The sequence below is a fragment of the Balaenoptera ricei genome, chromosome 1 (assembly GCF_028023285.1).
Source record: "Balaenoptera ricei isolate mBalRic1 chromosome 1, mBalRic1.hap2, whole genome shotgun sequence".
Taxonomy (NCBI): domain Eukaryota; kingdom Metazoa; phylum Chordata; class Mammalia; order Artiodactyla; family Balaenopteridae; genus Balaenoptera; species Balaenoptera ricei.
In genome coordinates this window covers 145,590,118-145,611,360 of record NC_082639.1, presented here as the reverse complement: position 1 = coordinate 145,611,360, position 21,243 = coordinate 145,590,118, and the positions used below count along the sequence as shown (strand labels likewise).

At 39.7% G+C, this 21,243-nt stretch overlaps 1 protein-coding gene across 1 annotated transcript in view; it reads right to left on the bottom strand.

Moving 5' to 3' along the window:
- LAMC1 (laminin subunit gamma 1) overlaps nucleotides 1-21,243 on the bottom strand; it is a 124,053-nt gene that overhangs the window by 10,176 nt on the left and 92,634 nt on the right. Inside the window, exons 14-23 of the mRNA XM_059937610.1 lie at nucleotides 11,243-11,488; nucleotides 10,593-10,746; nucleotides 9,839-9,981; nucleotides 8,688-8,866; nucleotides 7,184-7,340; nucleotides 4,324-4,529; nucleotides 3,578-3,657; nucleotides 1,899-2,036; nucleotides 1,210-1,354; nucleotides 53-202 (exon numbers count right to left, since the gene is read on the bottom strand). Of these exons, the coding sequence (XP_059793593.1) occupies nucleotides 53-202; nucleotides 1,210-1,354; nucleotides 1,899-2,036; nucleotides 3,578-3,657; nucleotides 4,324-4,529; nucleotides 7,184-7,340; nucleotides 8,688-8,866; nucleotides 9,839-9,981; nucleotides 10,593-10,746; nucleotides 11,243-11,488 (1,598 nt within the window). The remainder of the gene's footprint in view (nucleotides 1-52; nucleotides 203-1,209; nucleotides 1,355-1,898; nucleotides 2,037-3,577; nucleotides 3,658-4,323; nucleotides 4,530-7,183; nucleotides 7,341-8,687; nucleotides 8,867-9,838; nucleotides 9,982-10,592; nucleotides 10,747-11,242; nucleotides 11,489-21,243) is intronic.

Sequence of the window (21,243 nt, the reverse complement as noted above, 5' to 3'; positions counted from 1 at the left end):
GCAGCTTCAATTTTTCCCTCAAGAAACGAAGCAACTTGCAAAGCAAACCAACCTGCTGTTCGGTCTTTCCTTTTTCCAGAAGGTTCTTTACTTCAAATTCCTTCCCTCTCATGTCCTGTCTGAGGTCCTCATAATCTTTTAACTTCTGGTCAATCAGACGATCCAGATCCTCAGCTTCCTTCTTTATTTTATCTGCCTCATTCTATGAAAAGCAAGTAAGGTCATTATATTTTAGGCAAAACAACTAAACTGATGAAAAGGTAGGCTTAGTAATTTTATACTTAGTGGATAGTTTTAAAAGAACAGCACAGGTCAAGATTTTATGGACCTTTTTAAAAAACTGAGGTATACTTACACACAGTGAAATGCACAGCACTTAGTTTGATGAGTTTTGACAAATATATTCACCTGTGTAACCAACACCCCAATCAAGATACAGAATATTTCCACCCAGGAAATTCCCTTGTATCTCTTTCCAGTCAATTTCCACACCCATCTTTCCAACAATGCAGCTGCCACTGGTCTGGTTTTTATCATCATAGATTAGTTTTGCCTATTGTCAAATTCCATATATATGGAATCATACAGTATGTACACGTCTGAGGAGACCTAAAACTTTATGGTAAAAACGAAGTCAACACCTCAGATGTAAGAAGTGAAACTTAATAAATTGCAAGTTTAATGTAAAAAATACACCATTTATATAGCACTTGGTATGAGGATTCATGATTAGAGTACAGATGAAATAAAATACTACCAATCCCTAAATATTTTACCTGCCCCAAAGCAGTTCTTTCATTTAAACCATTCTTTTATTTCTCTCTTGTTCAAAACCAGGGTAACGACCTAGGTGTAGTGTTTTAATTAATCCAAGTATATTATAATTTGGATTTACATCCAAGATTTAAGAGTGATTATTCCTATCACTAAAGGAGTCTTTGCTCTTTAATGTTTATAACCACAGGATTTTTTTTTTTTTTACCTCAATAAGTTCTATTAATGTATCTAAACTAGAACTCAACTTTACCAGTGAGCTGCTGGGAGGACAGAGGAGGTAGGTACTGCTGACAGCGGCAGGGCAGTCAGAAGAGCTCTTACCCAGACTGAGGGGGTATGTGGCTGTGTGTTTGGTGGGACGAGGGTAGGAGCTGTGAATGGGGGACGGCAGTGACAACCAAAGCCTGTGCATGCAGGCTGGCAGCGCCATACCTCCATGGCTTCTGAGTCCACAGGAGTCAGCTGGGCGACACTGGCATAGATCTCCACAGCTTTCTCACCAGCCTTCTTGGCCTCCTCATGGACTTGGGCGGCTTGCTTCTCTAGATCCTGTGACATGTTCTTCGCTTGTTCATACCTAAGGAACAAAAGATGTGATTTGATGAAAACCCTAGTTGCTTTTAGCATCTTAATGTTCACCAGATTCATTCCAGTTTAAATCACCGTGACAGTATTTCCAAAACCTCAAAGAAATGTTATATTAAAATGCTATTATTTAATACCAACATAGCTTAAATTTAGATTTCATCTCATCACTTCTATTTATAGCATATGGTTTACCATATGCTTTCGTATTTCAGACACCTTTTAAATATTTGTAGCTCAAATATATTTTCTCTGCTTACTCTATGATATTTTTTCTCTTCGCCTTTATGCAGAATTTTAAGTATCATGGCTAGTTGTTACCATTCTCTGCTGATACAGTAACTGGATCAAATAAAATCTCTGTGGCTCTACATCCCCTGCTCTAATTACTGCATCATTTCAAAAGCATGATTAACAAAAGAAATCTTACTGCATGAATACATGGTCTGAATTCGCCGGCATTTAATTTTTCCTTGAACTGGCGTTACTTACAAGAACAACTGAAGGGCTATAAACCACCTTTAAATTACACTCACTTTCTATTAAGCTCTTCAATCTCAACTGCTGTTTGATTTTCTCCTGCCAGTGTCCTCAAAAGCAGATTATATGCCTCAGTTGATGTATCATTGGCTGCCTTTGCCACTCGTACAATGTCATCAGCTTCTTGTTTATGGCTGTATAACATAAGAGGAAAAACAAACCATGAAACACAACCGTCTCATAGGGAAAGAAATAGAATTTAGGTAATGCTTACCTTATTAATATACATAAACTAATGTGGGCAGAGTTCCACAAATATTGAAAAAATCTTATAAATTTGGAATTTTGTTATCATTTCAGCGGGGCTGAGTTTATAAATAGCGTTCTGTAATCTGAGAAAATGATATTTCCCAAGGATATTAATGATATAAAATGTATAGGGGCAAATGCTTATATTTCTTAAAAATTACTTTTAAATATAATTATTTAAGGGTATTTATATATGAAACTGTGTATACCAGCAAGAACTCATTTCTCTAGTCATAAACACAAATCCCAGACCGACCTCATCTTTAATTGCTACTCTGGTTCTGTTACTGCATAGTCCTGAAGCAACTTTGACTATTCAGATTTCTCACAGGCAACCTAGTTACAGGCCAGGAAGAGCAACTCAACAAGGAACATGTCAACAGGGACTCCAGACAAATAACGCATTTTAGCTGGGTAACTGCTAAGGTTTTTTCAACTCTAAAATTTCATATTACATTGTCACACTGCAATACATGCCCATTCTTTTTGATATGATAAACTTTCCTTCAAAATTCATGCATGAAGTACACCACAATTAATTTCCAAGACCTACTTTTCTCGGGAGTTTTCTACAATGTTTTCAGCTGTCTTCTTCTAATCAGAAAATTCAGCTCTGAAACCATGAATGTTCTATGAGCTAAATTACAACAGATCACACATATTTACAAAGAACAGAAAGAGAGCACATATGGTAAAGCAGGAAGCCAATGTAACTGCTCAGACATTGAGGCTAAAATTCTAACATCAGGCTTATTTAAGCACCCTGTACCTATGAGGTCTACTAGCTGCTCTGCAATGTATTTGATAAACATTTATTGAGTACTTACTATATGCCAGACATTGCTTTAAGCATTGGGACTTCAGCAGTGAATAAAGCACACAAAAACACCTGCCCTCACGGAGCCTACATTTTAGCAATTTTATTTTTAAAAAAATGTTTTCACTTGATGCCTTCTGCATTTAAAGTCTTCTTAAGAAATTACCTAACATTTAATCAGGAATGAAATGGTCTGTTTCTGATTTTCACATGTACTATGGGTTAGTAAATGTTTTCTATTGAAACTTGAAAATTAAACATTTTTGTTGAAAATTTAAAAATTTAAAAAAATAACTAAATTCTACTGAGCTTAATTATCTATTAACTTTAAGGTTTCAAAATTAAAAATCTAAAAAATGTTACAGTTTTCCTTAGATGTGCAAATATAATTTCCCTCCAAACCATCATATTCTAATATTCAAAGTAAATATTCTAATTTCAAAGTAAAGGGAAGCAAAGAGTACATGTAGCTAATAGCATTTTAGAAACGAGAGCAAACTTTGCAAAAGTGGGTTACATGGGAAGTGTGTGTGGGGATAGGACGAAACAACGTGTGCGTACCGCGATGAAAGCCATAACTTAACCATTAAAGAGGGAGCTGGAGGTTACCGTTCAGCAAGCTTTCGTGCCTCATCCGCCAAAAGAGTCATGTTGTTTGGGTCCCCTGTAGATTCTGGCTGAGTGATTGACTAGAGAGGAAATAAACAAAGCACTAATCTCAAAGGAATGAATTATTTAAATTTAATAAAGCAAGTGTCAAAACTAAATTTTCACTAGCGTTATTTAGAGAAAGAACGTCTCTTCTTAATTTCAGAGATCTTCAGTTAACATCAGCATCCTTGATTGCAGATTATTATTTCTATTTTCAGCAGAGAATAAAGGAAGTTCAGGGACTTCCCTGGTGGCCCAGTGGTTAAGATTCCATGCTCCCAATGCAGGGGGCCTGGGTTCGATCCCTGGTTAGGGAACTAGATCCTGCATGCTGCCACTAAGAGCCCGCATGCTGTAACTAAAAGATCCCGCATGCGGCAGCCAAGATCCTGCATGCTGCAACTAAGACCTGGCACAGCCAAATAAATAAATAAATATTAAAAAAAAAAAAAAAAAAAAAGGAACATTAAATTGCCTAGTGCCACAGAAGGAACACAGCTAGAGAAAGGATCCAGATGTCTTTTGGTTTTAATCCAGTTTGTGATAACTATTTCATGGCAACTATGAGCAATGTGGCTTTCTTGCTCCATGCTTGAAGACAAATAAAAAGATACAAGGAGTCAATTGAGCTGAAGAAGCATTCCACTACCAGTAAAAGCCAAGGGACTCCCTCAGCCCCACCTCAGACCTTCCCAGTCACTCACCACATTGGCAATGGCAACTTTTGCTTTCTCAAGTTCTCTGGATGCGATTTCAATCAACTGCTCTGTGCTTTCTACCCGGGCACATGCTTGTTCAGCCAAGTTTCCGGTCTCTTCAATGGTATTCCGGATATTCTGTAAACGGCTAATTTGGCTGAATAAGGTGTTATTCACTCTCTGGAGGCGATCCATCAAATTTTGGTCTACATCTGCAATCACAGTGCAGAAGAAAGTCCATAAATTATCTGAAGCGGGGTTGTGGAGGGGAACACATATCATCTCACGTGAAATCTGAGGCGCTGCTCTTATCCTTACTCTTCCAAACATAGCATCTTTCTGACAAGTTTCCCTAAGTCCATTGGCAGAGCTGGTCAGTCTTCACTGTGCCCAGCAGTAGCGCCAATGTTACATTCATCTACGGTCTCCAAGTGGGTTAACTGGAGATTAACACACTGTCTCTCCCACTTGACTATGAGTCCCTCATTCTTACTCAACACTGTATCCCCAGTCTTACACAATGATTGGCAAAGAGAAGACACTCGAAAAATGTCTGATGAAGGAAAGATTTTGATATTCCAGCACATGCAAGACTGAATCATAAAAATACAATGTTGTTAAAAGCACTACCAGCCCTGAGAGCTGGACATTTTTCTAAACTAGGAAAAAACTCGGTTCAAAACTGATGTTGAAATATGGCACGTTAAAATTATTTTGTATTTTAAACTAAATAGACTCTTGCTGCCACCTCCCACTGCCTGGCACATCCATGTAATTTCTTTCAAATTGATCTCTGCTTTTGAAAAGTTCTTCAAATTGTTCTCTATTAATTATGCCCATTCAATTTAAACCTCATACCTGTGTCCTAATCAATCAATCAATCAATATAAGCCCATGCAAAGACAATTCTGACGTTATTACAATTCTCACATGTCATGAAGTTATATTATAATATACAGGAACCATTAAGTCAATCCTATTCAAAATTGACCAGTTCTTATTTCTGCATGGTGCTAGTGTTGGCATCTAAATTTTCCAAGGAATGTAAAAGAGATGAGAAGCCAAAGTTAAGATCAACAAAGATGAATACAGGTTTGGAAAAATAGCAGCTTACAAGCAGGGCCACCCAATCAATACACATGCAAAGCTGGTGGCCTGCAAAACATCTCATCTAACTATACAAAATGGCCCTGCTCGGATGATTACTTAAAACAATTCTTTGATAATCCAAAGATTCTTAAGAAAATACAAAATATAAAAACAAGCTGAAATCATAGAAAATCATTTAGATTTAGGAAGCGTTAAGCATTGGCTTCATTGGCTAATGAAGTTATAGAAGCCCCTTCCCTTTAGAACTTCAAAAAGGAAACAGATACCGATCTCTCTGGCCAGTTCTTTAGAGAAACAATAGTATCCCAAAAAGGGAACAAATAACCTAAGTGGATCACTTCAAAGCCCTCTAATTCCAAGTGTCCAATTGCAAGACCTAATTGCACCATATAATCTCCCTTCAAACTGCAGAATAAACACAAGTTTAACTACAAATGAACACTTAGGGAGAGTCTGAAAGGGTAAATCATTTTGAAGATATTTTTATTCTTGGCTAGTTTGAACCTAAGTAGGAAAGGTCAGCCAGGAACTCCATGAATCAGGATTTAGTGGGAGTGGATTTTAACTCTAGCCTCCCTGTGGTGCTCCCAAAGCTACCAGAAGCAGCCCGTTATGCTCCCCAGCTTTCAGGTGGCTCAAGGGAGGGTATGGTGGCCATGGCTCCTATCAGAGCTTCTGTCCCACAGAATCACCTGCTTGGGCAGAGGAAAGTATGTAGCCATTGTGGCCAAAAAGAGCCAGATGTAACTGGGGCTGCACCAAGGTGTGGAGCCTGAATGAGTGGCAGTGCTGGCTGACCTCCCCTTCCCGCCCCTTGACCATGCCCATGTGCTGGTGCTGCTGGCACCAGAGCTGCCTGCCACACCCCACCTCTCAGGCTGACTGACTGGCACTTAAGAATGATCACCCCATGTTCAGTTCTTCAACGGATATGGCAGGACAGATGCGAATTTGCTGTTACAAGAGAATACATTAATGGAAAAAAAACGTGTCCAAATTTGAAAATGAACAGCCTAAAAAAACCACCATTGTTTATACAGAACAGGAAACATATAAATTCTTCTTAATCTATGTTTAAGACTTAAAATGTAACAACTGAAACAAAACACATACGTTTTTGACCTCTCATTTTGTTTTTCAGTTTCTAAAAATTTACCTCATAGAACAATTTTTGGACTGTCCTAATAAAAATTAAACAAACTGGCCCAGACCAGATACATCCAATTTCTTCCTTCTCTACTTCAGTAATTTTATAAAATCTTAGGGACATTTACAATAAGAAATAAGCAATATATTTAGTTTTTGTTGACCTGTACTCTGACGAGAGGACTTCTCTAACTCCAGATGGAAACATCATCAGTAGGGAAGTTGATCATTGTGGTCCCGGGTGTATCAACGTTAATGCACATTTACTATGAGTATCTGATGAGCATCTGTGTCTCAGTGATGGAAAACTCCAAAACAAAAGTGACTTCAGCCCAGTGGTGAGCATCTTGATAGCAGGATTTATAAAATGCTTGGATTTTAACATCTAACAGTTTTTCATGTGCTGGGAGAACTATTTCTGCTTAGTGTATCTTAAAACATTGACAGGTTCTTTTCTACATGTATAAAAAATAAAATAATTCATATTCTAAACAGAGTTTAAAAATAGAGAAAGAATTTTATAAAACCATACTACTTAACCTTGCATTAGGAGCTACATCTAAAGACGGACCATCTTACAGAAATTACCCACTTGTTTAATCGTGTGTACCTTTGACATCCTGGGCCTCACGAAGGAGGTCAGTCACCTCTCTCTCTGCTTCCTTTAGTCTATCCTCAAAGGCTTGATCCGTCACCATCTCGTCCCCAGTTCCAAGGTTTGCAATGAGATTCTCTAATTCCTGGAGTTTTGCTCGATGATCAGCAACCTAAGCATAATGGAGGAAGAAAAGGGAAAGGTAGGGTGTACAGACATTCCTGAAGAACTCGACTGTACTTCCTGCAGGAACAATAATCAAAGGGGGTACTCTAGAACAGGGGTGCCCAACCCCCAGGCTGTAGACCGGTAGCAGTCCGCGGCCTGCTCGGAACCGGGCCACACAGCAGGAGGTGAGCGGCGGGCGAGCGAGCGAAGCTTCATCTGCCGCTCTCCATCGCTCTCCACGGCTCGCGTCACCGCCTGCGCCATCACCGCCCCCCACACACCCTGTCCACGGAAAAACTGTCTTCCACGAAACTGGTCCCTGGTGCCAAAAAGGTTGGGGACCGCTGCTCTATAAATATGAAGGTCTATACACTCCATGTATGTATACTTTTAAGTAGGTAACATGGGTAGTTTTTCCTCATTTCTCTGGCTTCAAAAGAAAAACTGGTTGATTCCTTTGACGTTAAACTCTACATGCTGATGATTCTCCAGTTCTGACCTCTCCCTTGTGTTTGAGACTACCTATCTGATATCCCCACTTGGCTCTCTGACAGGTATTCTCAACTTAATATCCAAAACTCCACCCTTGATTTTTTCTCTTAAATATGTATTCTCTGAGTCATCGCCATCTCAGTAAGTAATGCCTACAACTACCTTAAGCAAAAAACCCAAGATCCATCCTTGATTCTTCTCTTTCCCTAACCTTACCCTCTCTTATACCCTGCCCTGCCGAACACAAATATAATATTTATCCAATTCAATCTAGGCTTCCCCTTTTGCCCCACTCCTAACCATCAATCTTCACACAGCAGAGTGTTGTTCTTAAAATACAAACTGGATTTCCCAGCTTAAAACTCATTAGTGCGTTCCCACTGGATTTGGAATCAAATCTGAATTCCTTACTCTGGTCAACACGGTGCAACGTAAGCTGTCTCTACCAACCTTTCCAGTCTTATCACAAACCACTCCTTCCTCACTCAGCAGGCTCCAGACACCCTCCAGCTTTGAGGCCTTTGTACCCCCACGTTCCCTCTGCCTGGAACAGCCTACCCACCACGTCTCCTTTGGTTTGCTCTTTCTTATCCTTAAGATCTCACCTTAAGTGAGTTTCCATAGAGGCTCTATATAAAGTAGTTTCTCCCCAGTTATTCTCTGTTTGTATTCTTTCTTGCGCTTATCTCAGTTAGTATTTCTTTAATTTTTATTATCTGTCTCCCAACTGGCACTTGAGTCTTTGAGAACAGGGACTGTATCTATTTTGTGCACCATTTTTCCTCTAGAGCTTAGAGCATAGCACGCGCCCATTCGAAGTGTGCTGAGTGAATGAACGCGTGCACTGCCGACAGCTGACCTTATCCTTTACCAGCTGGTAACAAGCGGGACACTCCTGGCAGCCAGGCCAAGACCGATTGTAGAAATAGTTCTCTTCACACTGGTCACAGCGATTCCCCACAAAGCCTTCTTTGCATTCACAGAGACCATCATCTTTGCACTGGAGGGAAAGAGTCCCCTCAGGATGACAGTCACAGGCTGCAGAATAAAGGGAAAAGGGTACGTAATAAGGAAAAGAAGGAAGAGTGCATTTTCTTCTAACTCACATTGATATCAATAAGCCAACTGTACTATCATTATAATTAGACGCTTTGTGAAGAACAGGCTGATTTAGGAGAATTGAAATGGTTAAGCCTGCCTGCTTAGCAGAGAAGCCAGACATTTTTAAAACAACAGTAAATTTCAAAGTGAGCATCTTTTGGAGGGGGCACATTTCATGTGACTGAATAATTATAGAAATTAGTCTATTATAGAAAGTGCCCTTTTTGTGCACTGCGAGAATTTATCTCTACCTTCATCTCTCCACTGTTTTGCTCTCACTAAGGAACTAGAAAACCCAAATGCTAATGTTTATTTTCCATTATTTTATAGTTTGTTTACTCATTTTGTTCTCTAAACGGAGTCAATGACTTATGCTACATTCCACAGGAGAAATGAAGGAATTCAGAAAGCAAAAACCCAAACTGTTCCGCGGCCTAATTCCAAGCAAGTGTTTATGCCAAGGAGCAGCAGATGTGCACATGTAACCGCACCAAAAGGGCCCCAAGGGTGGGAAGCAACTGAGCCAGTAAGTCAACAAACACGTCTGAGCAGAATCCCTCACTGTTTCATTTTCTGCACTAAGAAGGTGATCAATTAAAAAGTTTCATCAAGCATGGGGAAGGCTCGGTAACCAAAGGGTAATCATCTGGGAAAATTAAAGACTAGAAAAAGGAAGAATCAGAAACACTGTAAAAGAAGACATAAAGAGGGTGGTTGCAAAGAAACTAGAGAGGCTCTCGGTCCTCTGAGTTTTGAAAAATGGATAATATTTCTTGAATAAAGCATCTATGATGATTTGGGCACAGCCCTGACTGTGAGCCATGTGGCTACACTGAGGCTGTCAAAGTCCTTTCTGGACTAACAGTTCTAACTGGAATGAGACGAGACTTTGCCACCAACGCCCCTTACGTTTACAGCCTTCAGGTCCAAACCCAAAGTGGTTGACCTCACAGCGCTCGCAGTGCTGACCGGTGATGCCAGGCTGGCACTCACACTGGCCATTGTGGATGTCACACTGCCCATTGGTGGAACCCAAAGCATGGCAGTCACACCTGAAAATGAACACATGACATTTCTCAGGTAAGAAAAACAGACTTTAGGCAAACCTTTCTTTTTTGTTCCTTTCAGCATAGGACTGATGTAATTTGTATTAGAAAACAGAACGTTAAGGGCTGTTATGACAGACGTTAAGGGTTATGAAAACCTGAGGTTCAAGTAATTTTCATGAGTTCTATTCAGAACTTCTTTTTCTAACCTAACCCACACAAATACTTTTATTTCACTACTAAAACTACTACCCATGGCTCTCCAATCTGGCACCACATGGGCGCTGAATAGGAGGTTTGAAAACAGGAATTCCCAAGCAACTGCAACCCTTGAAGGTCTGATTCTAAGCATCTCAGAAAGGACCATATAATTTGTATTGTTAAAAAAATGTTGCTCAGGTGACACTGACACAGCTGGGGCCACTGCATTCCACTCTTTTCTCTCATTACTTAATTACAACTCTCCAGTATTGCCTCGAAAGGGTGTCTTGCCTGTTTTAGGCACTCAAATAATTCCTGAACAAAGCCAAGCCAACTATGAACCATAACTTATAAAAATTCATCTCTGACAATAAAAAAGCAAAGGTCACTTGAACCAAAGGCAGCCGCCATCTTACCTCTCACAGCCCTGCCCGCTCTGCAGGTTGTAGAATCCAGGGTCACACGCTCCACAGTCCCGGCCAGTCACGTGAGGCAGACACTCACACTGCCCGGTCACAGGGTTACAGCTGCTCTGCTGCTTCACGGTCCCATAGGGGTTGCAGTCGCAGGCTAAGGCAGGAAGACAGAGACAGCAAAAGATGCAAATCATCTGAGAGAAATACTCAAGTATAAACGACACAAATAGATTCTTTAGATTTGCGTTATCCAGTACAGTAGCCACTGGTCACCGGTGGCTACTGAGCACTTGAAATGTGGCTGGTCTGAACTGAGACGTGCTGTTACTGTGAAACACACACTGGACTTCGGAGACTTGGTGTGGAAAAGAACATACATCTCAGAAATTTTTTACTGATTACTTGTTGAGATGATAATATGTTAGATAGGTTAGGTTAAATAAAATATATTGTTAAAATTAATTTCACCTGTTTCTCTTTACTGTACTGTGTCTACTAGAGAAATTTAAATTACATAAGTGGTTTGCACTATATTTCTATTGAACAGTGCTGCATTCGACCAAACAACTGTAAACATTTAAAGAGACCGTGCAATGACTCTCAGAACGAATGAATATAACTGTGACAGAATCTGGCCGATGGCCGATTACCTTTGCACTTGTCTGCTGGATTGGGAGCCAGGGGATTTCCAAAAAATCCGTCTTTGCACCGGTCACAGTAGAAGCCAGCCGTGTTATAGATGCACTTCAGGCATTCTCCCGTCAAGCGATTGCAATTTCCAACTGCGTTGGGATCGATGTTGTCATTGCACTGGCACAGGCGGCAAAGCCTCACAGGGCCGTTTCTACCCAGAGGGTCTCCAAAGTAGCCGTCATCACAGAGCTCACATCTTTTACCTGCGCATGAGACAATGTGATGTTATGAAAGAAAGGCCTTAGATGTTCCTAGTGCTACTGGTTACAAACAGTCTGGAATAACCATCAGATGCAAGGCAACGTGGGGCAGTGGACATGGCACCAGCCTAGGAGAGCAGAGGACCTGGGCTGCAGTCCTGGCATGGTGAGTGACCTTGGACACATCTCCATTTCCTTATTAGAAAGTTAGCACCTGTTTTGCCTCCTTCGCTTCAGTTGTTTTGAGGATTAACTGAAATCATGCACTAGGAGTGCTTTGTAAAGGAGTCCAGCTCAGGTTTATTAACCTTTCCAGTCCCAAGGGCTGGTACATTCATCTATGTTTGTTTTTTCCGATAATACTGAGAAAAATGAAAGATGACTGTTGATACCATACATTTCTTATACCACAGGGTGGGCAGGATCATTCTCTTAAAAAATAAAAGGCATGTGCTCATCCTTGTTTGAGCAGTGTCAGCTGGCACAGGAGAGAACTTGGAGATCGTCATTTGCCACTCGCTTCTATTACAACTAAGGGAACAGCCAGGTTGAGAAACTTGCCCACAACCAAAGAGCTAATAGCAAAAGAGACAGAGGTAGAATTCAGGGTTCCTTCCACTGTATTAAACTCACTGCTCTTTATCCTTCTTTTTCCACTTTCCCACTATTATTAGCTCAAGTTGTGTTCTTGGTATCTTTGTAGCCGACTGGGCCTGAATTACCTAAACTTTTTGGAGAAACAGAGGTTTCTTCATTTACTCATCCCACAAATACTAACTGAGCATCTACAGACACGGCTCTAGGTTATCAGGGTGATGTGGTGAACAGGGGGGATGAGGTCTCTGCTCTCACAAAGCTTATGCAGCAACTGAGGGAGACCAGTTCACAGACATATAAATAAACAAGATTACTTCAGAGAGCGACACACATAAAAAAGTTAAACAAAACAGAAACCATGACAGAGAGACAGGGTGAGGGCTACTTTATATTGGGTGGTTAGAGAAAAGCCTCTGTAAGAGGAGACATTTGGGATGACAATGGAAAAGACACAAGAAACAAACCATGATAATACCCAAGAGAAGAATGTTCCAGAAAACCAAGATAAGCTCGTGGAAGCAGTAAGAGACAACCATGTAGGTCACAGTAAGGAAAATGGGTTTAAAGTACAGTGAGATGCTATTAGGGGTTTTTTTAAGTGATGAGATCTGATTTACACTTTTAAAGTATTATTCTGGCTGCTGTATGGAGAATGGGTTGCAGGAGAGCAGAGTGAAGCATGGAGACAAATTAGGAGGCTATTTCAGGTGAAAGATGGCAGCGGCGTAGACCAGGGTGGTGGCAGTGAAAGTGGTAAAGAGTGCTCAGATTTGAGAACCAGCAATACCTGCTGACTGATTGCTCCTGGGAAATGAAAGAGAGAAGAGTCAAGGATAAGCCTCCGATTTTAGCTTAAGCAACTAGGTAGATGGTAGTGTTTTTACTGAGATGAACAAGACTGGGGAAGGAACAGGGTTAGGGTTGGAGAAAATCAAAGATCTAGCTTGGATTTGCTTAAATTTGACATTCCTTTAGCCATCTGATTCAAGATCACACCAGAAAATATTTGGCACAAACTAGCGCGACTTGAGGAGAGACATTCACAGAAAGACAGACAGGATGAAAAGGCAGAGGGCTATGTAGCAGATGAAGGAACAAGATAAAACCCCAGAAAAACAACTAAATGAAATGGAGATAGGCAATCTTCCAGAAAAAGAATTCAGAATAATGATAGTGAAGATGATCCAGGACCTCGGAAAAAGAATGGAGGCAAAGATCGAGAAAATGCAAGAAATGTTTAACAAAGATCTAGAAGAATTAAAGAACAAACAAACAGAGATGAACAATAACTGAAATGAAAAATACACTAGAAGGAATCAATAGCAGAATAACTGAGGCAGAAGAATGGATAAGTAACCTAGAAGACAGAATGGTGGAATTCACTGCTGTGGAACAGAATAAAGAAAAAAGGATGAAAAGAAATGAAGACAGCCTAAGAGACCTCTGGGACAACATTCGCATTATAGGGGTTCCAGAAGGAGAAGAGAGAGAGGAAGGACCCAAGAAAATGTTTGAAGAGATTATAGTCGAAAACTTCCCTAACATGGGAAAGGAAATAGCCACCCAAGTCCAGGAAGCACAGAGAGTCCCATACAGGATAAACCCAAGGAGAAACACGCCGAGACACATAGTAAGCAAATTGGCAAAAATTAAAGACAAAGAAAAATTATTGAAAGCAGCAAGGGAAAAATGACAAATAATATACAAGGGAACTCCCATAAGGTTAACAGCTGATTTCTCAGCAGAAACTCTACAAGCCAGAAGGGAGTGGCATGATATACTTAAAGTGATGAAAGGGAAGAACCTACAACCAAGATTACTCTACCAGGCAAGGATCTCATTCAGATTCGATGGAGAAATCAAAAGCTTTACAGACAAGCAAAAGCTAAGAGAATTCAGCACCACCAAACCAGCTCTACAACAAATGCTAAAGGAACTTCTCTAAGTGGGAAACACAAGAGAAGAAAAGGACCTACAAAAACAAACCCAAAACAATTAAGAAAATGGTAATAGGAACATACATATCAATAATTACCTTAAACGTGAATGGATTAAATGCTCCAACCAAAAGACACAGGCTTGCTGAATGGATACAAAAACAAGACCCATCTATATGCTGTCTACAAGAGACCCACTTCAGACCGAGGGACACATACAGACTGAAAGTGCAGGGATGGAAAAAGATATTCCATGCAAAGGTAAATCAAAAGAAAGCTGGAATGGCAATACTCATATCAGATAAAATAGACTTTAAAATAAAGAACGTTACAAGCGACAAGGAAGGACACTACGTAATGATCGAGGGATCAATCCAAGAAGATATAACAATTATAAATATATATGCACCCAACATAGGAGCACCTCAATATATAAGGCAACTGCTAACAGTTCTAAAAGAGGAAATCGACAGTAACACAATAATGGTGGGGGACTTTAACACCTCACTTACACCAATGGACAGATCATCCAAACAGAAAATTAATAAGGAAACACAAGCTTTAAATGACACAATAGACCAGATAGATTTAATTGATATTTATAGGACATTCCATCCAAAAACAGCAGATTATACTTTCTTCTCAAGAGTGCACAGAACATTCTCCAGGATAGATCACCTCTTGGGTCACAAATCAAGCCTCAGTAAATTTAAGAAAATTGAAATCATATCACACATCTTTTCTGACCACAACGCTATGAGATTAGAAATGAATTACAGGGAAAAAAACGTAAAAAACACAAACACATGGAGGCTAAACAATACGTTACTAAATAACCAAGAGATCACTGAAGAAATCAAAGAGGAAATAAAAAAATACCTAGAGACAAATGACAATGAAAACACGACGATCCAAAACTTATGGGATGCAGCAAAAGCAGTTCTAAGAGGGAAGTTTATAGCTATACAAGCCTACCTCAAGAAACAAGAAAAATCTCAAATAAACAATCTAACCTTACACCTAAACGAACTAGACAAAGAAGAAGAAACAAAACCCAAAGTTAGCAGAAGGAAAGAAATCATAAAGATCAGAGTGGAAATAAATGAAATAGAAGCAAAGATCAGTAAAACTAAAAGCTGGTTCTTTGAGAAAATAAACAAAATTGATAAACCATTAGCCAGACTCATCAAGAAAAAGAGGGAGAGGACTCAAATCAATAAAATTAGAAATGAAAAAGGAGAACTTTCAAAAGACACCGCAGAAATACAAAGCATCCTAAGAGACTACTACAAGCAACTCTATGCCAATAAAATGGACAACCTGGAAGAAATGGACAAATTCTTAGAAAGGTATAACCTTCCAAGACTGAACCAGGAAGAAATAGAAAATATGAACAGACCAATCACAAGTAATGGAATTGAAACTGTGATTAAAAATCTTACAACAAACAAAAGCCCAGGACCAGATGGCTTCACAGGTGAATCTATCAAACATTTAGAGAAGAGCTAACACCCATCCTTCTCAAACTCTTCCAAAAAATTGCGGAGGAAGGAACACTCCCAAACTCATTCTATGAGGCCACCATCACCCTGATACCAAAACCAGACAAAGATACTACAAAACAAGAAAATTACAGACCAATATCACTGATGACTATATATGCAAAAATCCTCAACAAAATACTAGCAAACAGAATCCAACAACACATTAAAAGGATCATATACCATGATCAAGTGGGATTTATCCCAGAGATGCAAGGATTCTTCAATATATGCAAATCAATCAATGTGATACACCATATTAACAAATTGAAGAATAAAAACCATATGATCATCTCAATAGATGCAGAAAAAGCTTTTGACAAAATTCAACACCCATTTATGATAAAAACTCTCCAGAAAGTGGGCATAGAGGGAACCTACTTCAACATAATAAAGGCCATATATGACAAACCCACAGCAAACATCATTCTAAATGGTGAAAAACTGAAAGCATTTCCTCTAAGATCAGGAACAAGACAAGGATGTTCACTCTCACCACTATTATTCAACATAATTTTGGAAGTCCTAGCCACGGCAATCAGAGAAGAAAAAGAAATAAAAGGAATCCAAATTGGAAAAGAAGTAAAACTGTCACTGTTTGCAGATGACATGATACTATACATAGAGAATCCTAAAGATGCCACCAGAAAACTACTAGAGCTAATCAATGAATTTGGTAAAGTTGCAGGATACAAAATTAATGCACAGAAATCTCTTGCATTCCTATACACTAATGATGAAAAACCTGAAAGAGAAATTATGGAAACACTCCCGTTTACCATTGCAACAAAAAGAATAAAAGACCTAGGAATAAACCTACCTAGGGAGACAAAAGACCTGTATACAGAAAACTATAAAACACTGATGAAAGAAATTAAACATGATACCAACAGATGGAGAGATGTACCATGTTCTTGGATTAGAAGAATCAATATTGTGAAAATGACTATACTACCCAAAGCAATCTACAGATTCGATGCAATCCCTATCAAATTACCAATGGCATTTTTTACAGAACTAGAACAAAAAAATCTTAAAATTTGTATGGAAACACAAAAGATCCTGAATAGCCAACGCAGTCTTGAGGGAAAAAAACAGAGCTGGAGGAATCAGGCTCCCTGACTTCAGACTATACTACAAAGCTATAGTAATCAAGACAATATGGTACTGCCACAAAAACAGAAATATAGATCAATGGAACAGGATAGAAAGCCCAGAGATAAACCCACGCACCTATGGTCAACTAATCTCTGACAAAGGAGGCAAGGATATACAGTGGAGAAAAGACAGTCTCTTCAATAAGTGGAGCTGGGAAAACTGGACAGCTACATGTAAAAGAATGAAATTAGAACACTCCCTAACACCATAAACAAAAATAAACTCAAAATGGATTAGAGACCTAAATGTAAGACTGGACACTATAAAACTCTTAGAGGAAAACATAGGAAGAACATTCTTTGACATAAATCGCAGCAAGATATTTTTTGATCCACCTCCTAGAGTAATGGAAATAAAAAAATAAATAAACACAAAAATAAACAAATAGGACCTAATGAAACTTAAAAGCTTTTGCACAGCAAAGGAAACCATAAACAAGACAAAAAGACAACCCTCAGAATGGGAGAAAATATTTGCAAATGAATCATCAGACAAAGGATTAATCTCCAAAATATATAAACAGCTCATGCAGCTCAATATTAAAAAAACAAACAACCTAATCCAAAAATAGGCAGAGGACCTAAATAGACATTTCTCCATAGAAGACATACAGATGGCCAAGAAGCAGATGAAAAGCTGCTCAACATCACTAATTATTAGAGAAATGCAATTCAAAACTACAATGAGGTATCACCTCACACCAGTTAGAATGGGCATCATGAGAAAATCTGCAAACAACAAATGTTGGAGAGGGTGTGGAGAAAAGGGAACCCTCTTACACTGTTGGTGGGACTGTAAATTGATATAGCCACTATGGAGAACAGTATGGAGGTTCCTTAAAAAACTAAAAATAGAACTACCATATGACCCAGCAATCCCACTACTGGGCATATACCCAGAGAAAACCATAATTCAAAAAGACACAGGCACCCCAATGTTCACTGCAGCACTATTTACAATAGCCAGGTCATGGAGGCAACCTAAATACCCATAGACAGACAAATGGATAAAGACATGGTACATATATACAATGGAATATTACTCAGCCATAAAAAGGAACAAAATCGGGTCATTTGTAGAGACATGGATGGATCTAGAGACTGTCATACGGAGTGAAGTAAGCCAGGAAGAGAAAAACAAATATCGTATTTTAACACATATATGTGGCACCTAGAAAATGGTACAGATGAACTGGTTTGCAGAGCGGAAATTGAGACACAGATGTAGAGAACAAATGTATGGACACCAAGGGGGGAAAGCGGCGGGGGGTGGGATGAATTGGGAGATTGGGATTGACATATATACACTGATGTGTATAAAATTGATGATTAAAAAGAAAATAAATAAATAAACATTAAAAAACAAAAAAACAAAACAAAATTGAAAATTATGTCCCTATTAATATTTAGTTTAATTTCCTTATATCAAACTATTCTTTTCTGAGAAATGGTAGGGAACTTTGACTAAAATGTTTATATACAGCACCATCCTATGCAGTGTCACACGTTGGAGAGCATGTTTTCAAGCATAATTTTCTAGTGATTAGAAATCCATGGGATACTAGTATATTAAGAAATTAGAACATGATAAAAATGGCATTTCAAAACATCAAAGAAAAGATAGATAATTGAAAAAAAAAAAAAAGACTTGAGGAGAGTTAATAAAATATACTACCCATAGAAGGAAGGGGATAGTGTTGAGAAACCACAAGTAGAGCGTAGCACCTGGAATAGTAACTGCAGGGCTCCAGAACCTTGGCCTCAGAGGGTGGGTGCAGGGAGCAGTTACCAGAACCTAATAGTTTCTAACTTTCTTACAAAGGGCTGTTTGGAGAAGGGCACCTGCCAAGAGCTGGTAACTTTGATTAAGGTCACCAAACCACAAGGACCCTACAGAGAGGGGGCCTTGGAATACATACTCTGCCCTCACCCTCCTTCCTCTCTCTCTGACCTATGTGCTTCCCACCACCTGCACTCAAATGGAGGTGGCCATGTGATGTAGTACATGCAGGTCTCATCAGGGTGGAGAAGGATGAAGGATGGATATGGAGGGGCAGATGGAAGGCTTCCAGCCCACCATCCAAGTGGAGACAGCAGGTAGGTAGCTGGTACTCAAGAGAGCGAGGTCAGGGCTGAAGACATGGATTTTGCGGTTGTAAGCACAGAGGGGCTTGTGAAGCCTAAAGATGAGATTTGCTCACCTAAGGAGAGAATATAGATAAAGCTGACATGAAAGCCCTAGGTTGAGAAACAGAAGTGATCAAAGGAGACCTAAGAGAAGAGAAGTAGAAGAAAACCAAGGTGAGGGAAGTGTCACAAAAAGCAAGAGGAGAAAATGTGGAGCAAAGTGAGTAGTGAACAGTGTCCAGTGCTGCTGAGAGACCAGGTCAGATGAGGACTGAAAACTGACCACTGCGTCTGGCAAATAGAGACCCCTGATGAGGTAACAGAAAATGTGGCTGGGGGAGGGGCAGGACACGAAGAAATAGGACGTTAAGAGAGGACAGGAAGCTAGGGGCCCTTCTTGCCTCTGAGGCAAATATTCAATAGCTTCCAGACCCGCACCCAAGATCCTTTCTCCAGATTAGGATTAAGACACCATTTCAGTTCTGCTTTTTCATCAGATCTTTCATCAGGTCTTAAAACCTGTTCTGAATAAAACTCAATTAAAAAATCTGCTAGAAAACTTAAAACAGAGCTACATGATAGCCCATGAAAAGCTCTCATTGCAAAATATCTTCCACAGCTACAGCTAGTCTATCCCTCTGTCTCAGAGTCTAGGATGTAGGTTCAAGTCCAGGCTGTACTACTTATACGACTTCGGGCAAGTTATAGACTTCTCTTAGTCTTGGTTTTCCTTATTATCCCTCCCACACTGGGAGTGGTGTCTTCCTTTCTTCTCCTTTAGCACTCTTGTGTGTGTTCCTTTATCTGAACTAACCACACTGTATTAAAATGATCTGTGCTTTGCTCCACACTTTTAGACCCTGAAGATTAGGGACCCTCCTTTATTCATCTTCATGTTCCAAAGCCATGCACTCAAAAAATTTTGTTGAAAAAATGATTATTGTTTTTAATTTACCTGAAAAGATTGTTTAAAGTATTAAATTAAATGCAGAAGCATCTCACACGTGAAGATCTCAGTGACTATCAGCAGTTATTCATATTCTTCAACAATTTTCTAAATGAGGAACATCTTACTTTGTATCTGCAACCTCTATTCATTTATTCAATAAATACTTGCATTCATTCAACAAACACATGTGCCAAACACTATTCTGGGTGTTAGGGACACAAAAGTGAATTAAACAGACAAAGGTTCCTGCTCTCAAGGAGCTTAAACTGGAGGTGGAGGGGGAAGAGAGGCAATCAACAAATGAATACACATAAGAATATCAAGTGGCTAAAAAGTGCTATGAAAAGAAGTAAAGCAGGATATAGGAAAATAAAGAGTGATGGCATTGGACTTCCCTGGTGGCTCAGTGGTTAAGAATCCACCTGCCAATGCAGGGGACACGGGTTCGATCCCTGGTCTGGGAAGATCCCACATGCTGTGGAGCAACTAAGCCCGTGCACCACAACTACTGAGCCTGTGCTCTAGAGTCCGTGAGCCACAACTATCGAAGCCCACGCGCCCTTAGAGCCCGCATGCTGCAACTACGGAAGCCTGCACACCTAGAGCCCGTGCTCCGCAACAAGAGAAGCCACTGCAATGAGAAGCCCGCACACCGCAACTAGAGAAAGCCTGCACGCAGCAAAGACCCAACACAGCCAAAAAAAAAAAAAAAAGGACTGATGGCATTATTTTTCACAGGGTCTGTGCTGTTTTCAAGCAGACTTCTACATCCTAATTAACATCCTCAAGAACTGCTATATATCATTTCCTTCAATCCAGGTGATAACTAACAAAACAAATACAGCTGACCCTTGAACAGTGCGGGGGTGGACTGATCCCTCTGCACAGTCAGAAATCCTTATACAACTTACAGTCAGCCAGCCCCCACCTTCTGCGGCTCCTCTGAATTCACAATTCCACATCCATGGATTCAACCAACTGTGGATTGTAGTACTGTAGTATTTACTATTGAAAAAATCTCATACAAGTGGACCCATTCAGTTCAAACCTGTGTTGTTCAAGGGTCAACTGTATATTTCACAAACGTTCTGTGAGAAACATCTGATTAGTGACTAATATGTGTATAACATTTTCTAAAATCTCTCATATGATACTCCATCTCTCTATAAGCATCCCGAATAATTTTACTTCACCATTCGTACTATTTAGTATGGATATGAGAACGACTCCACAATGCCTAACGGTTTAGTTTACTGTCCAGTGAAACAACAGAATCAGTAGAGGGATCTCTTATCAAAATGCTCTATTAAGTACTTCTGAGAGTAGAGACTGCACGAGGGATACTTACTATACTCTGTGGCAGCAAAGTAAAGGGTCCTAAGAACCTGGGTACAGCAGGGAGGGTTCATTGAGGAAAACCATCCTGGGGAAGTGACGTTTCAACTCAACC